The sequence below is a fragment of the Cygnus atratus genome, chromosome 22 (assembly GCF_013377495.2).
Source record: "Cygnus atratus isolate AKBS03 ecotype Queensland, Australia chromosome 22, CAtr_DNAZoo_HiC_assembly, whole genome shotgun sequence".
NCBI lineage: Eukaryota > Metazoa > Chordata > Aves > Anseriformes > Anatidae > Cygnus > Cygnus atratus.
In genome coordinates, this window is record NC_066383.1 from 5759639 (window position 1) to 5780544 (window position 20906).

The window sequence follows — 20906 nt, forward strand, 5'->3', positions numbered from 1 at the left end:
AGGTGCTGCTGCTAGCACAGGTCGGTCGGTAGAGCAAGCTTATTTCTAACGATCAGGAATTAGTAACTAAGCAAATTCAAAGCGTTTGTTGGGAGCCAGCATTCTGTTATTTACAGAAAAGGTAAGCGGGAGAGGCAAGTACACTGCACAGATTCTCTCGGATTATTAGCAGATACGGATGGTTTAGAGCTGGAAAGCCAGTAGGCAGCAGATTCTCTCTGCAAGGGAGACTGCTGTGAGATGTGTAAGTGGGTTGTGAGAGGGAGAGGATTGCTTAGGGCTGTGACATTACTGAAGCTTTGATTTGAACGTACAAGTGGGAAACGGTGCCATGGGATTTTGCCTTGCCGCAGCACTCTGCAGTTTGTGCCGTCATTACACAATTCAATCTGTCTTTTGTTCTAAGAGAGGGAGATCTGCCAGCATAAAATAGGAAAATAATACAGATCAGGTCAGTTCACCAGAGTCTCTCCTTTCCTATTTGTTTTTATTGATGATGGTTTGCCTCCCCCCTTAGAATAAAAGGGTTGGTTCCCAAAGCTTGGAAAGGTTCTTCGATCTGCCTTTGTGTGCCACCAGTGCACGTTGTCCATGAATGCAAGTTTAGGAACAGTCCGGGAGATTTTTTTTCCACTGCATGTGTATATAAGTTGGTGTGAGGCATGTCGTCAGCAGCATCTGTGAGATGGAAGAGAAAAGAATTTGGAGTCCAATTAATGCAAACTAAATGACCAAGTAGAAAATCTAGCTTTGGGAATTTTATATAGAATAACATAACGGTGTTAGCATTTCAGGGCATGATAAAGTACTTTTCTGCTGTAAATAAAGCCTATATATGCATACATTTATGAAGTTCTTTTGTTCTGCCAGCAGATTGCAATGACTGTATAATCTAGTTTATATTGGGGTTCTTTGCTAAATTCTCCTGAACCCTGCTTCTTTCATTACGTTTGAAACTGGACTGCATAGGAATGTAAATATTTGTGGTTTTTCTTTTTGATTATCTGATTAACATGAAAAGCCTGAAACTTTCCTTGCCTCATTTCTTGTATCTTTTTGGAAATTACAATTTTTCACTGACTTTTACGAAGGTCTTTTTGAAAAGGCTTGCTGATATAGTATTAGTTCAACTTAGCTAGAAGGTAAGAATGTTGAATGATGAGACAGAACCCCTCCCCTTCTCTCCCCAGCATTACTTTGTTCAAGCATTTGAATGAAAAAGTGATAATATCAGGAAAAAAGTGCAAATTAAGTTTGTTCCATCTGTTATATTTTCCATGACTGGCCAAAGTTGCTCTCTCTCCTTGTTCATGGTGTCTTTCTAGAGAAAGTGTTCCAAGGACTGGACTATGTAAATCAGTACTGAAGAAAGAAATTATTACACTTCCTTTATGTCATTGAAAAAAAAAAAAAAAAAGACCCCTGAAGTATAGTATTTATAAGTATTTATTTCTATAGGTGTCTTTAGGGAATCAACAAGTATTTCATATGCAAGTATATGCACAGTTCACAGTTGCTCTTCTGCCTTACCTCACCTTGACATGTCTTTCTCCCCTCCTTTTCTCCATTTCTTTTCCCCCGTGTTTTCTATTACTTCTTTTATGTTCTTCTTTGCCTGTTAGCAAGGAAGTGGGTGGCTGAGTCCCTGACAATGGGAAACCTACAGGCTAGACGGAACGAGGACTCACGTATGGGGACTTCCCAGCAGACACAAGGCAAGTGCAAGAACTTTAGTAATCAGTGTGGGACACTGGTGAGCTGAGTGTCAGCCCTGGTGATTCAGCATTGGCAGAGGCTGGAAATCAATAGCTACAGCAGCATCAGCTCCTTTTGATGTGGGGTGGGTTGGGTTTATGAAAGGCAGGTCCTGCTTGACGAACCTGATCTCCTTCTATAACAAAGTGATGCACTTGGTGGATGAGGGAAAGGCTGTGGATGTGGTCTACCTTGACTTCAGTAAGGCTTTTGACGCCGTTTCCCACAGTGCTGGGTCCTGCACTTGGGGCTCAACAACCCCAAGCAGCGCTACGGGCTGGGAGATGAGTGGTTGGAAAGCTGCCTGGCCGAGAAGGACCTGGGAGTACTGGTTGATAGTCGGCTGAATATGAGCCAGCGGTGTGGTCAGGCGGCCAAGAAGGCCAACAGCATCCTGGCCTGTATAAGAAGCAGTGTGGCCAGCAGGGCTAGGGAAGTGATTGTCCCCCTGTACTCAGCTCTGGTGAGGCCGCACCTCGAGTGCTGTGTTCAGTTTTGGGCCCCTCGCTACAAGAAGGACATGGACGTGCTCGAGCGAGTCCAGAGAAGGGCAACGAAGCTGGTGAGGGGTCTGGAGAACAAGGCTTACGAGGAGCGGCTGAGGGAGCTGGGGTTGTTCAGCCTGGAGAAGAGGAGGCTCAGGGGCGACCTTATCTCTCTCTATAGGTACCTTAAAGGAGGCTGTAGCGAGGTGGGGGTTGGTCTGTTCTCCCACGTGCCTGGTGACAGGACGAGGGGGAATGGGCTGAAGTTGCTCCAGGGGAGGTTTAGGTTGGATATTAGGAAGAACTTGTTTACTGAAAGGGTTGTTAGGCATTGGGATGGGCTGCTGAGGGAAGTGGTTGAGTCACCATCCCTGGAGGGCTTTAAGAGATGTTTAGATGTAGAGCTTCCATGATATAGTTTAGCGGAGGGCTTGTTAGTGTTGAGTCAGAAGTTGGACTCGGTGATCTCGGAGGTCTCTTCCAACCTAGATGATTGTGTGGCAGATGGGAAGGAGAAAGCTGTTTTGCTTGCCTTATTGTTCCAATCTGTCATTTACAGGGATGATAACAAGGCCCACGTTTTGCGCCAGAAGATTTCCAGATCAGCTGTTATTCTTTATTCTGTGAGGCCTCAGGGAGCTAGAGTTCCTCTGCTTGAGGAATCCCAACTGTGAGCATTCTTTTTACTGGTCTGCCATTCGGTCTGGTCCTAGATGTCTTTCTGAGTCAGACTATGCAGTTGCATGTGGAGACAAAGGCCCCTGTGCCTTGGATTTAAATATGTAGGTTAAAATAAAAGTGGATTTGCTATATTCAATGTGATTTCAATTTCACAGCTAGCAAACATTTTCTGTCCACTATTAAGATTTTCTGACCCAGCCATCACTGTTCAGGTGTAATTTATTGTCTGATTCATTGCTGCTCTACCCAAAACACATGGGTTACTTAATGTATAGAAACTTTTTTTTTTTAGATCCTTGTCCTTGGTTCCACAGCTTCTGGATATAAATAATCCATGCTAGGATGTCAGTTTGTGACAGACAGAGAAATTGTGGCACACTTCTACTTGAATGGAAACAGCACGTGGAAATGATAGGCTGTGATAATTATGCAGAAATAGCTTACAGTCTTCGGGAAATATCTGAGGAAAAAGTACAATGCTGTATTTGGCTCTGCCTCTGCTCTGATATGCCAAATTAAGTTTGGACACTAATCCTGTTTTTAAGGGTTTGAAGTAACATGGAAATTTGAGTTCAGAAAAAAGATCTTTGAGCTGGCAGGTTAAAATCTTGCACTGTTTTGCAGGTATTATGCTCAAACAAGTATATGAAGTCCCACTGAGAGTTTAGTGCCTTTGATTTGTTGCTTATTCAAGTTCTCCCATCTTGGTCTGTAGCCTGAACAACTGTGGGTTTGTCTTTTAAAGGGCACACAAAAAGCTGTTCCTTAGTGCTAGCAGAGTCAGTTACTTCCGTTAACTGTTGCTCAACATTAAAAAAGTCTGTCTTTTGTCTTTTACAGAGATTGGCGTCCTTTTGGGTAGCTAGATGTTAACATTTAGAGCATTGAAGTTAAACATTTAGGAGTGATCCTATCTGATGGCAATATGCCTTTATTATAATAGCTCATGAACAGTGCTTTCAAATAGGAAGTGTTTGTACTCCATCTGCTTAGTGCATTTCAGAGTAGGAGCAGTTTTTAATATTAAACTATGATTAAATCTGGAGGGTAGGCTTTAATCAGGCGGGGTTTATTCAGATTTATTTATTTTTAATAGGGAAGAAACAGGTTAGGCGGTGTGGATTTGTGTTTTTTTTTTTTTTTTACACAGCTATAGTGACTTACATATTAGCAACAAATCAATATCCTTTAAAGTACTTGTTTTGTATTGTATTGTGCTGTACTGTCTTGCCGTAGCAGCTTGTTTTTTTCTGAATGAATACCAGCCTTTCCAGTGGTGACAAGGAGAAACATGTTGTACTAAGTCCTTCTGGTCTTGCTCCACATGCTAATTAGTCTGTGGCATTTTTTTCTGCTACTGATCAAGTCTCAGTATATTCTAAAATAATGATACATCACAAAAGGAAAGAAACAGAAGGTAGGTTGCATTAAGTCCCTTCAAAGAAGCACCCATCCAGCTGCCCAAGCAAAGTGCTTAAATGTTGCATTGCTTTGTAGGTGATGGTCACTGAGGAAATCTCCGGACAACCTTCTTGTTCCTAGATCTGACCAGGGGTCAGTAATAATGAGGTGGCTTACATAATGCAACTGAAAGAGACTTTTTTTTTTTGTGTTGTGCTGAATGTAGTGGAGGTAATTGCTTATTTTTGTCTTTTGTTTCTTGTCCTGAATCTTTTCATAACCAACTCAGCAGAGCAAACTTGCTTCCTTCCTGACCCCCCCCCCCTTTTTGTTCCCTCCTTTTCAGAAATTTCCTAGAATGACTTATGTTTCTGAAAACTTCTGTTCTGATTCCTCTGGACATCATGACTTCTTTGCATTTAGCATGCGTTACTATCAGGATCTTCATCTCCTTTGATTAGTTCCCAGAAGGAAAGATACTACATGATCTTGCTGTGCTTGTTTTCTCCGTGGTCTGATCATACAGGGCAATAACGTACATGTTCTTGTTGTATATAGCCTGTTCTCAGACGCTTTCTAGAAATCTCTCAAACAGTTGGGTCTATCCAAGGTCAAGAAAGATGAATTCTAACCAGATGAGGTTTCAAGAAGGGCTACTACGAATCATGTAAATGACAAGTTTGAAATAGGAGAAGGAAAGCTAAAAGAACGTTGTTTGCTTAGCTTAGGAAGTGATATAATTGCTCTCTCTAAATACAACATGTGATAAACACACGAGAGGGAGAAATACCAAAACCACCTGACAGTGCTGACAGAATAATGAGGATGATGATCTGTCCTATTAATAACTTCTTTCTGTAAATTCATTTTCTTATCCCTGGGCAGTGGGTTCTAAAGCAGTCTTCCAAACAGAGGTTAAGAGCCAGGAAACACAGTAACTTTTAAGACAGACCTCAGATAGAACTTTCTGGGACAGTAACTGGGATGAGAGATGACCAAGGAGGTGTTTGGCAGTCCTGTTCAGCCTTATTTGTGAAGTATATCTTCCTAAATTTCCATATGTAATAATGCTGCTCACCAGTATCTTTTTCTGTTGCTCCATCCTTGGTTATGCCATTGTTGCTTCTCCTTAGATGCAAAAATCTCTCTTTAGGAACATGTTGCTCTCATATTTTTATTTTATTTTTACATATTTTACATCTTCACAAATTTTCACTCAACCTACTAAAGCTGTATTTCTGCAAATACTGATGGCAGTCACTAAATCAAGTATCAGTTGATACGAAAAGCCTTCTGTTCCTTGTATAAGGAAATACTATGGAGCACTCATGTTGGGATCAGATTGAGTGCTTCACATAGGATTTAATCAGAACTTAATTGAATTTTAAGAGGGAGAGGATGTTGGTGGTTTGAGGTTAATTGCTTTAGCCCTGCAGCCTGAATTCTTTATCTAGCTGACTTACCATATTAGAGATCTAAAGAAGGATTTGAGGATTGACAAGCCAGAGAACCACATTGAAGGGATCTTGCAATTCAATTTCCTGCATGCCTAACACCCATTCTGTCTCAAGCTGTCCTAAATAAGCAAGCTAAGGCAAATGCTGTGTGCCAACACAGTTCTTATGCAGATACTCTCCTGCTCCTCTGTATGTGTGAATATGTGGTTTCAGAGGCTCACGGATAAATTGTGCAACCTGTGGAAATTCACTTCCTTGGATTAAAGAAGGTAGGCTAGAACAAGCATCTGCGGTGGTGAAAGTGAGTGGTATAACCAGAACAAATCGCTACCTCAAAATTCAGGAGGAGTTTGATTATCTGACTGGAATCTGTTTAGTGTTTGGTTTTGGCTGTCCTAGAACTGGTTCAGGAATGGATTTCTGTATGCCAGGCTGTCCCTGTTTGTCAGTGTTTCACTTGTACCTAAATCTTCATCAGTTCTGGTTTCGTTCAGGGCTAAATAGTCTAATGGTGAGGATGGAGCAGGGCAGCAGAGCAACTCCACTGACCTGTGGAAATGGAGCCTGTGCTAGGCAAGGAGGTGGTAGCACGGGGAGGGAAAGCGACAGCCTGGACACTTTCTAGATAAATCCCCCTTTGCAGCTAAATGGATTGCCAAAACAATCCTTGTGTTGATGAGGCTTTGCAAGCCAGGCTACTGGAGCTAATAACTGTGTGCTGTTAGCACACAGCATTCCCTTCTCTTCACGCTTCATTGATGCTTTTGTCCTAGTAAGGGGAGATATTGCAGCCAACGTGCAAAAAAGGGACTACATCAGAAATGATCTTTTTCTCCTATTGCTTATATCCTTGCAGGTAAATCTGTTTAATCTGCTTTGTCCTGCCCCGTCAGTGTATTTCAGCTCAGTTTCATTTGTGTTCTTCATCACTTCCTTTTTTTTTTTTTTTTTTTTTTTTTTGGCAGGGAGGGGGGAGGTCTGCAGGGGGAAAAGCTAGTGATTACCTTCTTGAGCTTCTGAAATCGGATTGTCCCGGTGAGTTTGAGAACTGACCTGTGCATCTTTCAATAGTCTGAGCTTCTGGTTTATTGCATTTCAAATGCTGCCAGCTTGGCAAAGTCCTCTGTGTGCAGTGTAGAGAGAAAACATGACAACCTGTGTTTGATAGCCTGTATTCTTCCAAGATTTGTGGTTCTTTGAGTTCATGCTTGTAACTATTATTTTGTTGTTTGTTTAGCAAGCTATGGCTTGCCTGGATTTACAGTAGAGCACTGGGAATCTTCTGAGGTGTTCTCTGGGATGTTCTTTTTAGTGAGCTGCCTTGTTGCTTTTTTTTTTTGTCTTTCTTTTGGAAAAGCCTTTGTACTATGGGTAGAAAAACTTTTTTTTTTTTTTAAATTCAGTGGAGGATGTTTTAAAGTTTTGTTTAAGAATAGCTTATTGTTTTTAAGGAACCTAATGCCATGATGTATTCCCTCCTAAATTTCAGTGTTGGGAGATCTTGAATTTTGGCTAACTATTCAGGTTGAAAGGAATACTAGTAGTATAAAATTTCTTCACTGTGAAATGGCCAGCATTAGGAAAATTATGCGTTACCTTTAGCTGCAAACAATGTTGTTGCTTGCTGTGAAGAACCTCGTAGCACGGTTTTTCAGCACTGTTTCAGCAACCCTTGGTTAAATTCAGCTCAGATTAATTCCTAGATGGAGGTGTCTGAAGCAGTGTTGAACATGATTGGACCTGGATAAGCCTTTCTGTTAAATTGTATGTTGCTGCACTGGTGACTTCATCTGTAAGTGACTTCATCTGTAAGCAAGCAGGGAGCAATTCTTTTAATACAGAATTAGTTCACAGCTGTTAATGCCAGAGAATATGGCCATGATGGCATAGTAAAGAATAGAGGCCATACATAGTAATCCTTGCATCCAGTCTGCTGGCATGGAGCTGAAGTGAACCATACCTTTAATTATCATGTTCCAAACCTCAAAGCAATGGATGCTGCTAGTCCTTGTCCTCCGTCTTCTATGCCGTTTGCTCCGTGCTGTATTGGCCTTGCTTTCCTATGCATGTTTTACACATACAAAAGCCTTTGCAGTCAAGGACTTTACAAAACACTTTTCTCATTTCACAAATAAAAAAAGGATAAAATCTGGGCATACAGCAGCATCAATAATGGCTATAAAGCTTGATGGTCAACCACTAGTCACGGGACAGAAGAAAGACCCTAAGAAAACTGCCCATTTTATTACCTCCTTTTGACTGCAGAACAGGTGTCTCTAATGGATTAACTAGGTAAAGTTAACTCCACTGGATTTTCGTCTCTCTGTTGATGTGTGGGGTATTATGGGAGCAGAGCATTAGTTCGAGTATCTGGTACAGATTTGCTTCTTGCAGGATGCTGAATGTTCTCCTAGATACCCAAACTCAAGCTCTAGCAACTGTCTGTTCATTGAAGTGAAAATCTTAGTTACTTGCTTTTTGTTGTCACTGCTTTCTTTGCAGGTTTAAAGAGATCCCTGCCCAGCCCATCAAAAGAGCAAACCACCTTGCCCACTTTGCAATGCATCTCGCCCTTACTGAAGACAGTAGAGGAGACCCCCCAGCCCATCCCAGCGAAGGTCAAAGGACATATTCCTGAATGGATAAATGGCAGTCTGCTGAGGAATGGTCCTGGGAGATTTGAGTTTGGCGAGGAGAAGTAAGTCTGGGTTTGGTGAATTAGTCAAATAATTCTGGCCTGAGCATTAGCTAAACCTAAAGGGCCCCCCCCCCAAATGGCTTGCCACTGTTGGAGCACCTTGTAATTTCTTTTGAAATCAGGTGAGGGGGAAATCCTTGTGTTATCATTCTTTTAAGAACGGCTGCTCCCTCATCTAGAAACTCTTAGTGGGCTCTCTGAAATAGCTGTGTGGTTAACTTACTAAGGGTGGAGAAGCTGAGGCACAGAGAGGCTGTGTCCTACTCAGAATGGTATAATGATGGAACAGGGCTGGGGATTAAAACATACACACTCCCAGTCCTTTTTTATTAACAGAAGTCCATCCCACTAGCACTCTGAAATCCAGGGTGCAACTTCTAAAGTTGATTGTGCCAAATTGTGTGAGTTGCTTTAGAAGCAAGTCCATCTCACTTTAAAAATAAGATATCAAAACATTTTAAGAAGGCAACCCCTGCCTTTGGCTCGGGATCTGCCATTCTAGCAAACCGATGAACCTAGCTCTTCTTCCTGCAAAGCTAATGGCAGCAACTAGCCGAAGGTGATCATACGACCAAGCCATTCTGCGGTTGATTTTGTGAATGATATTATTTCCAGAGATTTCTTTAACAAAACAAAACCCACATATTTCCAGATATTTCTTTGTCTCACAGATTTCTCCTTTTGGAGAGAATGACATCATGCCAACAGTTGAGAGCTAAAAGAAGCTCCTTGTGCAATTGGGCTTTCAGTAATGTTTTCTGTTCTTGTTGTGCAGTAGTGCACAATTTCTTTTCCTTTTGCAGAAGTCTTCAAAGTGGCTGGTTTACTAGCATATATTATTTCCCCCATACATAGCATTTTCAGAAATTCCTGACGTCCATTTTCAGATGTGATACGGGGAGGCCCAATCTCTCTGAAAGTCAGTGCCTAACTTCAGGACCCTCACCCACAAATACATTTTATTTGTTTCACTCAGTTGAGACTCATCACAAGGCTGTACATATTTATTTGTTTGTGGGCTCTGGGACGTGAGTTTGTCACAGATGATAATAAGGCAAGAGGGAACAGTGTAGCAGACCATAATGTGGTGTCCAACTCTCGTTCTCCTATTTATGTCTGCTTGTAGATATAACCACTGGTTTGATGGCATGGCCCTGCTGCACCAGTTCCAGCTGAGGAATGGCACAGTGATGTACCGGAGCAAGTTTCTGCAGAGCGATTCATACCTCACTAACAGGCAGCACAACCGCATCGTGGTCTCAGAATTTGGGACACTGGCAATGCCAGACCCATGCAAGAGTGTGTTTGAGCGCTTCATGTCACGCTTCGATACGCCAAGTAAGAGGGTTTCTAAGAAATGTGAAATGTTCTGAGATTTTCTTGGCGAGCTCATGGTTCGGTTTGAAGGGAGCTGTGAGGAAGTCTGGTGGAGGCCTATTCTGAGCCCATCTTTTTCTTAGAATATGGCCTCTTGGAACAACACTAACTACTACAACTTGGTGTCTGATGTAGCTGGGAGATGCACATTCAGCTTAATGCTTTAGTGACACTTTGTCTCACTTGGTTCCAGAGTTTGTGTAAATAGCCAACAGAATTCTTTCCAAAGAACACCCTGTACAGGTCTGATAATGAGCATTACACCCTGCAGTTCTCCCTGAGACACAGCTTTGCCCTTAAAACACCTTGCCTTGCTAAGCTTGTAGGGTAAGTGGGCTAATCCTTCCCTTCCTGTACTAAGGTGTAGGAGATGATACAAGTTAAGGTGAGAGAGTGTTTTGCACAGGAATGGAAGTACCATTGCCTATAGAGTTCTGCATAAATTAGGAAAGAAATAGGCTTAATTTCAACACAAGTGTCTTCCACTAAAACCAGAACAGACCTGAAGTGTGCAACTTGCTGCGTGTGTGTGTGACAACTTTCTGCTTCTTATCTTCCTGTGGTGAAGGATCTTGTTCTGACCTGTCCTATGGGCTTTTCTCATGCCAGCTTTGGGCTCTGTGTTCTCTGTACGCACGCTGCTCAGTCAGGGCATTTTCTTTTTTTCCTTGGCTCTTCTCAGCCACCTGGCTAGTGGGTCTCAGCCTCCTGTAGGAGTAGCAAGAACAGCTCTGACTGCTGTGCGTGTGTAGCTCTCAAAGGGCATCTCCCTGATTCGGTTTCAAAGAGAATGGGGAAGAGAAAGCAGTCCCTTCCCAAACTCTGTCATGCAGATAGCATCCCTGCCATCCCCTTAGCCCAAGCTGTAGCCTCAAGTCTCGCCTCTTGTTTCCAATGGTGTAAATCAAACATGGGACTCCTCATATGGCTGTCCGAGGAGAAAATTTTGGCTGGGGAGGAAGGGAAGAGAGATATGAAGAAATAAGTCAGAAACAAAGGGCATATGAAAGTATGAAGGTTATGCTGGCCTCACTGGAGTCATTTCCACACTTCCCTTACTAGAATGTTAACGTTTGTGTGTATTTGAAGAAGGCAAATTAAGACGTGGTAAGTGAAATGTGAAACAGAAATTGAGCCTCCTACTTGAAGGTAACACAGTTTTGTCTATGTTGCTCCTTGACAACATCTGAGCAATGCAATTGGTGCAGATGTGAGAAACGAAACCTGTTTAAGCCTCTAGGAGGTCAGTAGAATTACACGTCTTCCCAGAATGTATAAAGTGAACAGCTCAGTTTCTTTGTTTGGGTCCAACTCAAGCTCTTTTGCAGGAGGTTTCCAGATCTCATAAGAAGCAACACAAGGATCTCACCCTGGAGCCTTGTCGTGCACATGAATAGTGCGACCTTAACTGGCAGTGCTGACCAGGCTTAAGCATCCAAATTTAATAGCTGCTGAGATACATAAAACTCTCTGCTGGGTAGAAAAGCCTTCCATCACTGCAGATATACAGTTAAGAGGTCAATTCAAAAAACTTACGCTTCATAGCCTTTTAAATCAATGCTAGTATATTCTTTAAATTGTATTATTAATGATGTTACTGTCACTGACCTGTCTCACCAACAACCTGAGTCCTGGCTTTTTTGTGTTACTGTTGAGTACATGGAGCTTTGTGTGGGGTCTTTCAGTGAAAGATGCTTTAGCTTTCCCCAGCAACTGTTTCTCAAGATTTCTGCTGATGCAATCAATTCCCTTCAGTTCCAGGAAACAACACACCACCAGTAGGTTACTGGTATCTAGCACTGAGCTGAGAAAGATATGCAGCAACTGCTAGTCCTTGTCTTTTTGTCCTGAACTCGTTTGTGCAGAGAATTTCTTGGGTATCTTTGTAGATTAGGGAGGTATTTCTGATCAACCACAGGGGGATCAATGTCACTGCAAATGGTTTCTTTGTCTAAACATGTCCAACTCGATATGATGTGATGTAAGCTTAAACCGAGCTTGGGTTTCGTTTCAGAGCCAAGTGACAATGCCAGTGTGAGCTACGTTGTGTATAAAGGAGACTACTATGTCAGCAGTGAGAACACCTTCATGTACAAAGTGGACCCAGAAACACTTGAAACAAAGGAAAAGGTGTGGGCAGGTGGGCTAAGGGGGTTGGCTTGTGGTACAGAAGAACCAGATTGCAAACCAAATGATCGGTGCAGCTGTAAGCCATAGTCAGAAGCATCTCTGCATTGTGTGCTTGAGTCCCTGAGAAATCTACCTAGCAGCAAGGCAGCTCTCACTCAGTCACTGCCCACTGCAGCAGGCCAGGGGAGAGACAGATGTAGACTCATTTCCGTTTGGCCTTTTTCCACCGAGCTTGCTGCTTGTCTGGACTTGTCTGTACTTGTCTGTGCATGAAGAATAGAAGTGCATACCGGAAGAAGTTAACATCACTGATCTCAGATCTCTATTCTTCCACTGTCACTGCAATCTTCCCATCTGTTCCCTTTATCTCTTCGCACACCCCCGGCTCTAAACACTGCAGACCTGCAAAGCCTTGCCTAAAACCTCGTTGTTGCAACCGGGTGGTGAAGCCAACGTAAAGTCCAAGCGTAGCTGCCACTTTACTTTTGCCCATGCTAGCGAAAGAACCGAAAGTCAGAGCCGAAGTCTTCCCATGTCCTCTGCACTGCCTCACAGGAGCGTGGCTGTCTTTGAGGGCAGAGCATGGCTTGTGAGATGGCAGGGTGAGCTACGTGCCCCCCTGCAGGCTCCTCTAGAGGAGATATGGGTATTTGCTGGGCTGTGAGAAGGACTGAAGAAGGATTCTGCCCTTCCTGAGTATTAACTGCCCTCCCTGTATGTTACTGTGGACTGTTTAATACTATAAGATAGCAGTCTCAGCACACCCTCAGGTCTCGAGGGAGGCATTCCAGCAGTCCCTAGGTCTCCACAGGACCCGTTGTGCACCGTGAAGACGCTCTGTTTATGAGGTATTGCACGCTACTTGCGTGTTGAAATTGAGAGTTTGATTTGCTGTTTTCTGTTTCGCAAACCACAATTTAGTGATGAGAAGATGTGTAGGCATTTTTAGTATGAATGTTCAGCTCTGTTCAGCCAACCTGTCACTTGAAGAAAAAAAATCCCCTTAAGCTGCGTTTTAGATGTAGACTGGCATTTTTGGGCTAAATGCAGGAATGGAAGGGATGACTTCACTTTTAAAATCTCTGATTCGAGATGCCTTAAAAGGGTGTGGTCTTGTGAGCTTCTGGTGGCCTGGTATTCTTTTCAAAGGGGGTCTTTCAAAGTCTCAGGCTGGATACATGAAAGCAATTTTTAAAAACCTTTTGGAAAAGCAGCAGATCTTCCGTGCCTTAATGTTTCAGTGCATGTGTTGATCCCCCTCCATCTTTTTTCCTTCAGACTTCCTTCCCAGCACATCCCCTCTTCTGTCTGAGTCCAAACCACAGCCCACCCCAGGAAGGGAGAGTACTTTTTGCGTGTGTGTGTGTGAGACAATGACCATCGATTAGCTATGTGTGCTTTCAAAAATTTATTTTTTTTTGGGGGGGTGGGGTGCGGGGTGGGCAGTGACTGTCTCTTTTTGCATGTCTGCAGTGCTTATTACATAGGGTCCTAGCCAAAATGCTCCTGTGCACAATGTTCCCACAATGTCAGCATTTCTGGCCATAGTAATGTCCCTGTCTCCCAGGGAAATGGCTACTGCTATTAGTCCCATTTTACTGGTAGGATGAATGCACCAAGAAACATGGTTACTTTTCAGGGATTCAGGAAGATTTCAGCCACAATAAAGGCTTAAATTCAGATCTCACAGTAGGGCCGTAGTCACTAAGCTATTCTTCCTCAGACTTCACCAAAACTAACGTTTAGAAACACTGTGGCTTGCTAGAGAGCAACAGGAAACTTCTGCACTGACCGAAAATCTCTGGGGTTTGCAGGTAGACTGGAGTAAATTCGTTGCAGTGAATGGGGCCACTGCTCATCCTCATTATGCATCTGATGGGACGACATACAACATGGGCAATTCCTATGGGAAACATGGTAAGATTGGGTCTGACCAGGCCTGGCCGGTGGGCGGGCTGGACAGGCTGCTCCCTGCTGCTTCAAGGAGCAGTTATTGAAGAAACTTCAGTGTCTAGAGACCTTGAAATTGCTGTTTTTCTTTGTGTCAAAATGGTGGCAGATCGGGTTAGTCCGTATTTCAGGGTGTCAGCCTGCCCCAGAAAAATGTCTTCTCTCAGCAATTAGTTTCAGATGCTTCTGACTCTGGCCTGTGAATATCCAATGGATTCCCCACTTTTTCTGCCAAGGTTTTATGGAAAACAGGAGAATGATATTTAAAGTCCCATTCAGTGTTGAAGTGTCATTGAAAGAATTTTGACATTAGACACGTTTTCCTCTTACATTAACCAGCTTTTGATAAGAATGATAACGGTGTATACAGGAAAGAAAATTGAAGTTATTACAGTGACTTGGCTATCTCACAGTGAACCTGAATTTTCTGGCATATATTTTCTTCTCAAATCCATGAGCATTAGATCACGTTGGGATCTAGTTACATCTGCGTGGCTGCTCAGAGCTAGCAGGCACTGCTGAAAGCCCTCTTCTTCAGGTGTCTGAGGCCTATGAAGACAGCCACTGCTGTTTATTATTATACCTCAGGCTAGTTCCAATTCACTGAGCAGTTGCCCAGTTTTGTTTTTCATTCTTGCTGTTTTCATTTCCTTTTGGCTTTAGCAGCATCTGGCATTACAGCACATGCTGTTTTCAGCTGGCGAGACTAAACCTTAGATGTTTATTCAGATATGCCCTTCATAGCTGCCCACGTGCTCAGATTTAGTAAATGAGCTTCAGTCATCGCCAGAGTTCAAAGTTTTCATCAGCTTTGGTATATAATCTACGAACTTGGTTTAATATATTCCTTTAAAATAAGGAATTCATTGCAAACAAAAAACTAGATGGTAGTTAACCAGGCTGAGCAGATCCTTCTACTGCCTTTAAAATCTTTTTGTGGTAGTCATCTGCTGTTGATTGTTTTATTGACTTGCTAAATGTTTTGTAGTTGTTTGTTCATTTGTTTTCTGCTTAGTTTACCCATGACTGTGGTTCCTAGTACACTAAGGAAACAGAAAGGAACAGAGTCTGACTTTAGTTTCATGAATGTGGACAGTCTCACATCTCAGTGGTGTTGAATACCCATTCTCCTTTCCAGGGACAAGGTACAATATCATTGAGATCCCTCCACAAAAGTCAAACTGCAGTGACACGTTGGAGGGAGCAAAAGTGCTGTGCTCCATTGCTCCAATGGATAACATGAAACCCTCCTACTATCACAGCTTTGGTAAGAATGTTTCCTGTCTCATACTCTGTGGATTTTGCCTACTGTGAAGCAGATGGGGCTGTTTGCTGCCCTCTGCCCGTAGATTATTTTTTTTTTGCCTCATTTGCTAAATTCTCTGATGATACTTCCTTTGCTCCCTTTTCAGGGATGAGTGAAAACTATATCATTTTTATTGAGCAACCCATCAAGCTGAATCTGATGCGGATTATCACTTCCAAATTCCGTGGGAAGCCCATTTCCGAAGGGATAAACTGGGAGCCTCAGTACAGTACTCGCTTCCACGTGGTGAATAAGCACACTGGGGAGGTAGGTGGCTCCTTGGCCTTTTCAGCAGCTCTGCAACTGTAGCTGGAATTTTAGATCTCAGAAGAAGAGCTGGGTAGCAGCCCCAGGTGGTTTTATGAATCAATGCAGAAGTTACTGCAGTATAGGCTTTGAAAGCACAGGTGCTGGTTTCTTAGAAATGGTGTGACTTCATGTATTTTCTGCTCTATTGATTCATCTTTTTGCCAGCCCTAAAAGAACAGGCAGAAATAAGAAGTTTGGGGTTCCTATAGAGTACTATTGCATATAACAGGGTCAGGCAGAGTCTGGGCATGATGCCTATAGTATCATTCATGGATGGAGCACATATGAACCCATGACAGCAAGGGACCTATCCTGCGCTGCTTTGTATTGGCTTTTCTTCACCTGGGTCTGCCTACTTCCTGGCTTAAAGCAGCCATTCCATAGCAACTCAAGGGCGTAAGACAAATATTAAGGAATAAGTGGGAATGAAATGAGAGCGAGAAGAGCAAGTCTCTGAGTCTTGTCTCCAATATTTAGAGAAGAAAAGTCAGTCTCTCTTACGGTCACTGTAGGTGCTGCCAGGACAATGGTATAGTAAACCCTTTGCTACTTTCCATCAAATCAATGCCTTTGAAGATCATGGTTGTTTGGTCCTTGACTTGTGCTGCCAGGATGATGGAAAAACTCTGGCTACCTACAAGCTTCAGAACATGCGGAGGAGTGGTGTGGATCTGTATCAGGTAAGATCTCTGCATTTGTGTTGCTTAGGATCTGCTGGGGCCCCATGCTCGTGGAGTTACTTTTCTGAAGCAAAACTCGTGCTGGTAGAATGGAGAACGTTACAGGGAGACCCCAAGGCAGAGGATATAGACTAGGCAAAGTCTATATCCTAAAGCCAAAAAACTACGACTATATGGAAAAACTAAAATTATGGTCTATTGATATGTTGGTATTTTTCTTTCCTTTTAAATCTCTTAGCAGATAATCTCTATGGAGCATTTCCTTGAAACTTTTACAGACTGGTGTGTGACGTAGATCTCCACCAGACAGGCAGAATGTGCTTTTCTTTTAAAATTTCATTTTTAATGATACTCATTTTCCATATCCCCATGTAATAAAAGGAAATACTTTTCCCCCTAAGAAAGTATGCAAAATGAGATTTTGCCCTACATTTACGTGGAAAAAAGAAAAAGAAACCCTGCTATTTAAAGGCATTACTTCATAAACCCAACCTTTATTATGTAAATCGCAAAGCACAGATAGTCAGGAAATCCCTACATTGTTCTTCACGTTCTCTTGACAACAGCACGTACCCACACATAACCTACTATATCCAGCTCTGTCAAAAGTACTATATAATACCATATAAGACACATTATTTTACATAGGCCATAGATGGGAAAAAATGGGGTTGCCTTGAGTTTCTTGTACTGCAGATGTGTTTACTGGAAACCCACCCATTGGGTGAAGGGCAAACATTTCTGCAACATGTTCAGACAAATCAGAACTTCCTCTATGGTCTGAGCTGTCTGAAAGCAATTCAGTTCTGATCTTAAAAGTGTACGGTTGTGTCCCTGGAGGGATGTTTTGTTGTTGTTGTTGTTGCTGGTTTTTTTATTTTTGCTGGTTTGTTTGTTCTTTCCCCAGATGCAATGAAAATTAATTTAAGTACAGCATAGTGTTGATATGAGCATTTGTCCTGCAAAAAGATTCTAGCTTTTTTTTTGGCCTTCTCTGAGCTCAAAAGAGATGTAATTTGACATTTGAAGGTGTCCATTTGTCAGCATTAGATGCTCCAATACCCACGTTATTTAACGGGCAAGTAGCTTAGCCATTAAATTGTACACAGACGTATGAATGCAAGTCATCTCAAAATCAAATCTTAAAATTACTCTACACCCAAAGGCTAAGGCGTGCGTGAGCATGATTTATCTATTTTCCCCAAATCCTGTTTAGTGCTTTTGTTTGCTGACTAGCTCATATTTTGTTTGGTGGAGTTCCTCAACCAATCAGTTTTCTGTGGCTACCTGAAACACAAAAGCTTTGAAAATAGGGTTTCGGAATTAACATATGAAGTTTCACATCCAACCGGTAAATTACAGGTTGGAGTAACTGAAAAACACCACCACAGAATCCCTGCCCAACCACCCTCTCAGTGAAGACCCTTTTTCTCATATCCAGTCTGAACCTCCCCTGATGCACCTTCATGCTCTTCCCTCTGATCTCTTCTGTTGTCTACCAGTGCCTCTAATGTCTTCTGTTCTCTGTCGTGTTGTTTTCTCACAGAGATTTGAGACAGTCGAGCAGTTTTCCTCCTGAGGTTCATACACCTATAAAGCGCTTCTTCCCTGAGTGACTCATATTATTTAAAATAATGTGGAAGCTTCTCGGTGCTTTGTTTTGCATCAGGCTTCTGAAGAGGGACTCCCACTTTGTGCTCTGTGCTCCCACAAAGCGGGATCAGCAGTGGGGCTGTAGAAGATGAGTTTCCAACAGGGGTATTCCCTCGGCATGCTCAGTGCTGCTGAGCATTTTTTCTGTAAGCCCCATTAGCTCGTTACCGTGGTTGGGCAAGAAGGGCACAAGTCACACAAGCCAGTGGGACATATGTGGACAGGCTCTAAAAAGGTTTAGTGTAAGTCTGTTCTAGCTGAGTAAAACCTCATGCATCATATGTTCCAGGGTTGTATCTGGAGAATGACTGGGTGATTTCCATACCCAGTTATGAAAGCAATGACGACTCTTGTTTTCTTTCTGTGCCTTTTTGTGTTCTACTGTAAAGTACTGCAACAAGCAGAGTCCTTGCCAGAACCTGGTAAAACATTTAATAGAAGGAAAAGATTTTAGGGGGTGATGTATGTCCAAAGCTTCAGGTTTCCTCCAAAAAGGGGCACTTGGCCCAAAATGCCACTTTCCTCTACTCATCACTGTAACTTTCTGGCTTCATAATAGGTTTATGACTCAGTAGCCCGAACTTTCCCCCGTCGCTTTGTTCTCCCACTGAACATGAGTTCAGATGCTCCTGTGGGGAAGAATCTTAACCCTTTGCCTTATACACTGGCAAAGGCTGTGAAAGATGCGGATGGCAAGGTATGTATTTGACTTGCAAAACTGCGTTTATAAGCTGTAGTGAGGTTGCAGTTATCTTGTGCTTTTATCTTCTCAGAGCTTGTCCACCAAGCAAGCAAGATTTCTTCATTACTAAGCTGGGGCTTGGTGTTTTAATACAAACCCTACCACATTGCCTTATATGAGAGAGCAAGGACAGACTGTGGTTTACCAAAAATGCCCGAGTGGGTTACAAGCCTCTATGACAATTGGTTGAATGTGAAGTTCTTCATTGACAAAGTCCCCTGTGCTGTCACCTGGTCACAGAACTGTTCTTTGCTTCTAGCTTTGAACGGTCCGATAGTGTGGCTTTAGGTGGTATAGAACATGTGTTGTCCGCTCTGAGTGGAGCAGTCTCTGTGTGTATCTTGTGCATCACATTCCTGAGTGCTGGAGCCGGGTTTTTCTGAGCCAGGGGTGCAGGACTACATGGACTCGCTCCAGTTTCAGTTTTTTACATTAGACTGACCTTGAAGTTTCCAATGCCTGTGAAGATGAGTCAATTCTTTGAATGAAACAGATAAGGGAGGTAGATTTGGTGTTCCTACCTGCTTCTGTGCAATGTCAGGCGCTTCAAACATTTCTTGCTGCAACAGCTGTGCAGTGGGTTGGTGGGACCAGTCAGCTCTTCTGCCCAGTCAAAGCTAAACTGATGCTCCTGTAATGCATACTTCTTCTAGGTCTGGTGCACGCATGAAAATCTCTACCCCGAGGGTTTTGAAAACTTTGGGGGTTTGGAGTTCCCCCAGATTAATTACTCTCAGTACAGTGGTAAGAAGTACCGTTATTTCTATGGATGTGGTTTTCGGCATTTAATTGGAGATTCCTTGATGAAGGTTGATGTGGAGACCAAGAATTTCAAGGTGAGGTGAAATAGGGTTCTCTATTTTCAGCACTAGGAGTCATTCCTCTGAACTGGCCTATAAGTTCTGTCATCTACCAGGCGTTGTGTTCTTCAGTGCTTTTTTTTTTTTTTTTTTTATAATACAAGTCTGCAATGAGGTTCCTTATTTCATCTCCCACGTAGCACACTTACCAAACAGAAGATATCACTCCAGGTCTCTAGATAGATGAGGAAACAGGAAGGGTTGTGTAAAATATGTCTCTCTCTTCCAGGCCAAAATAGTTATCTCTTACCAGATAGTGTAGAAAATACCCACGTAGAGTAGGCTGTTGGAGGCATTTTGTCAGGACGCCTATAACACTAGTAAGAAACAAGGTTTAGCATATCCCCACCTGCAAACACAAGCTGGGATTTATGCTGTCTCACCCATAAACAGGGAAATAATGATCTCCAAAGCTTTTAAGCTGTTAATCTGAGACTTTCCCAGGGCCTAGAGGAATTTAGGAATCCTCAAAAAGAGATGCCCTATTTTTAATCGTTCTGCTCTGGATACTCATTTTGCAGTAAGAGTGCCCTTCTTCCACACAGCACTGGGTGCTGTGGCTCTGTCTGCAGTAAGAGCAGGAGCTACACCTTCAGGTGGTGGTGCTGATAGATCTCCATGCTGGCAAGGCACCTCCATGCTGCCTGGGCACAGTGTGAGCTACATGAGGGAGGTGTGAAGCTGGCTGTGCCAGCTAGGATGATGATGTTTTCTGCGCCTGTACCTGTGCCAGTGCGAGCTGTTGGACGAAATGAGCAATGGGAACCCTTTTCACTGCCTGTTTACACAGTGCCTTGCACAATGGGTGTGCTGTCACAACACTGCCATCATCACAGTAGAGGAACCAAAAGAATGACTTGAAACGTTGAACTATAGGTTCCTCGGGGCACAGAGTACGCCTGGGTAGCTCTGTGGGGAGCACTATAACTTGCAACTCTGCTAACTGTAGTAGACAAATGTTAATGAAATGAAACATGTCCATATGTTACTGCACTTGCTAGATTTGGCAGGAGGAAGGATCCTACCCATCAGAGCCAGTGTTTGTGCCAGTGCCTAATGCCACGGCAGAAGACAATGGAGTCATCCTGTCTGTTGTGATATCCCCCGATGAGGTAACTTATTCCTACTAGTTCATCAAAGCCATGTAGCATTAGGTATGTTTTCTAAACCACAAAAAAAAATGATTTAAGGCTCTCTGGCAGATAGAAGCACCGTGCTTCCCATGGTGTGTACTTCTGCAATTGTCAAGCACAGCTAGGTAAACTTCAAGTAGGAACATTGATGTTTCTTGGGTGGCCTCTGTGACTCTTGGTGTTCCTGGCTAACTGTCTTACGGGTTTAGTCGGTGAGGTCTGGTTGTGCCTGGTTGTGTGTTTGGGCTCCTTTGTGTTTGACAGATGTAGTGGGTTGGACTGTGGGATG

At 42.9% G+C, this 20906-nt stretch overlaps 1 protein-coding gene across 2 annotated transcripts in view; it reads left to right on the forward strand.

Moving 5' to 3' along the window:
- BCO2 (beta-carotene oxygenase 2) overlaps positions 1–20906 on the forward strand; it is a 44721-nt gene that overhangs the window by 23110 nt on the left and 705 nt on the right. For both annotated transcript variants that reach the window (XM_050715000.1, XM_035555626.2), the window contains 10 exons: positions 8282–8477; positions 9604–9815; positions 11869–11984; positions 13799–13901; positions 15073–15201; positions 15347–15507; positions 16062–16229; positions 18442–18579; positions 19278–19460; positions 20486–20596. In XM_050715000.1, the coding sequence (XP_050570957.1) occupies positions 8282–8477; positions 9604–9815; positions 11869–11984; positions 13799–13901; positions 15073–15201; positions 15347–15507; positions 16062–16229; positions 18442–18579; positions 19278–19460; positions 20486–20596 (1517 nt within the window). The remainder of the gene's footprint in view (positions 1–8281; positions 8478–9603; positions 9816–11868; positions 11985–13798; positions 13902–15072; positions 15202–15346; positions 15508–16061; positions 16230–18441; positions 18580–19277; positions 19461–20485; positions 20597–20906) is intronic.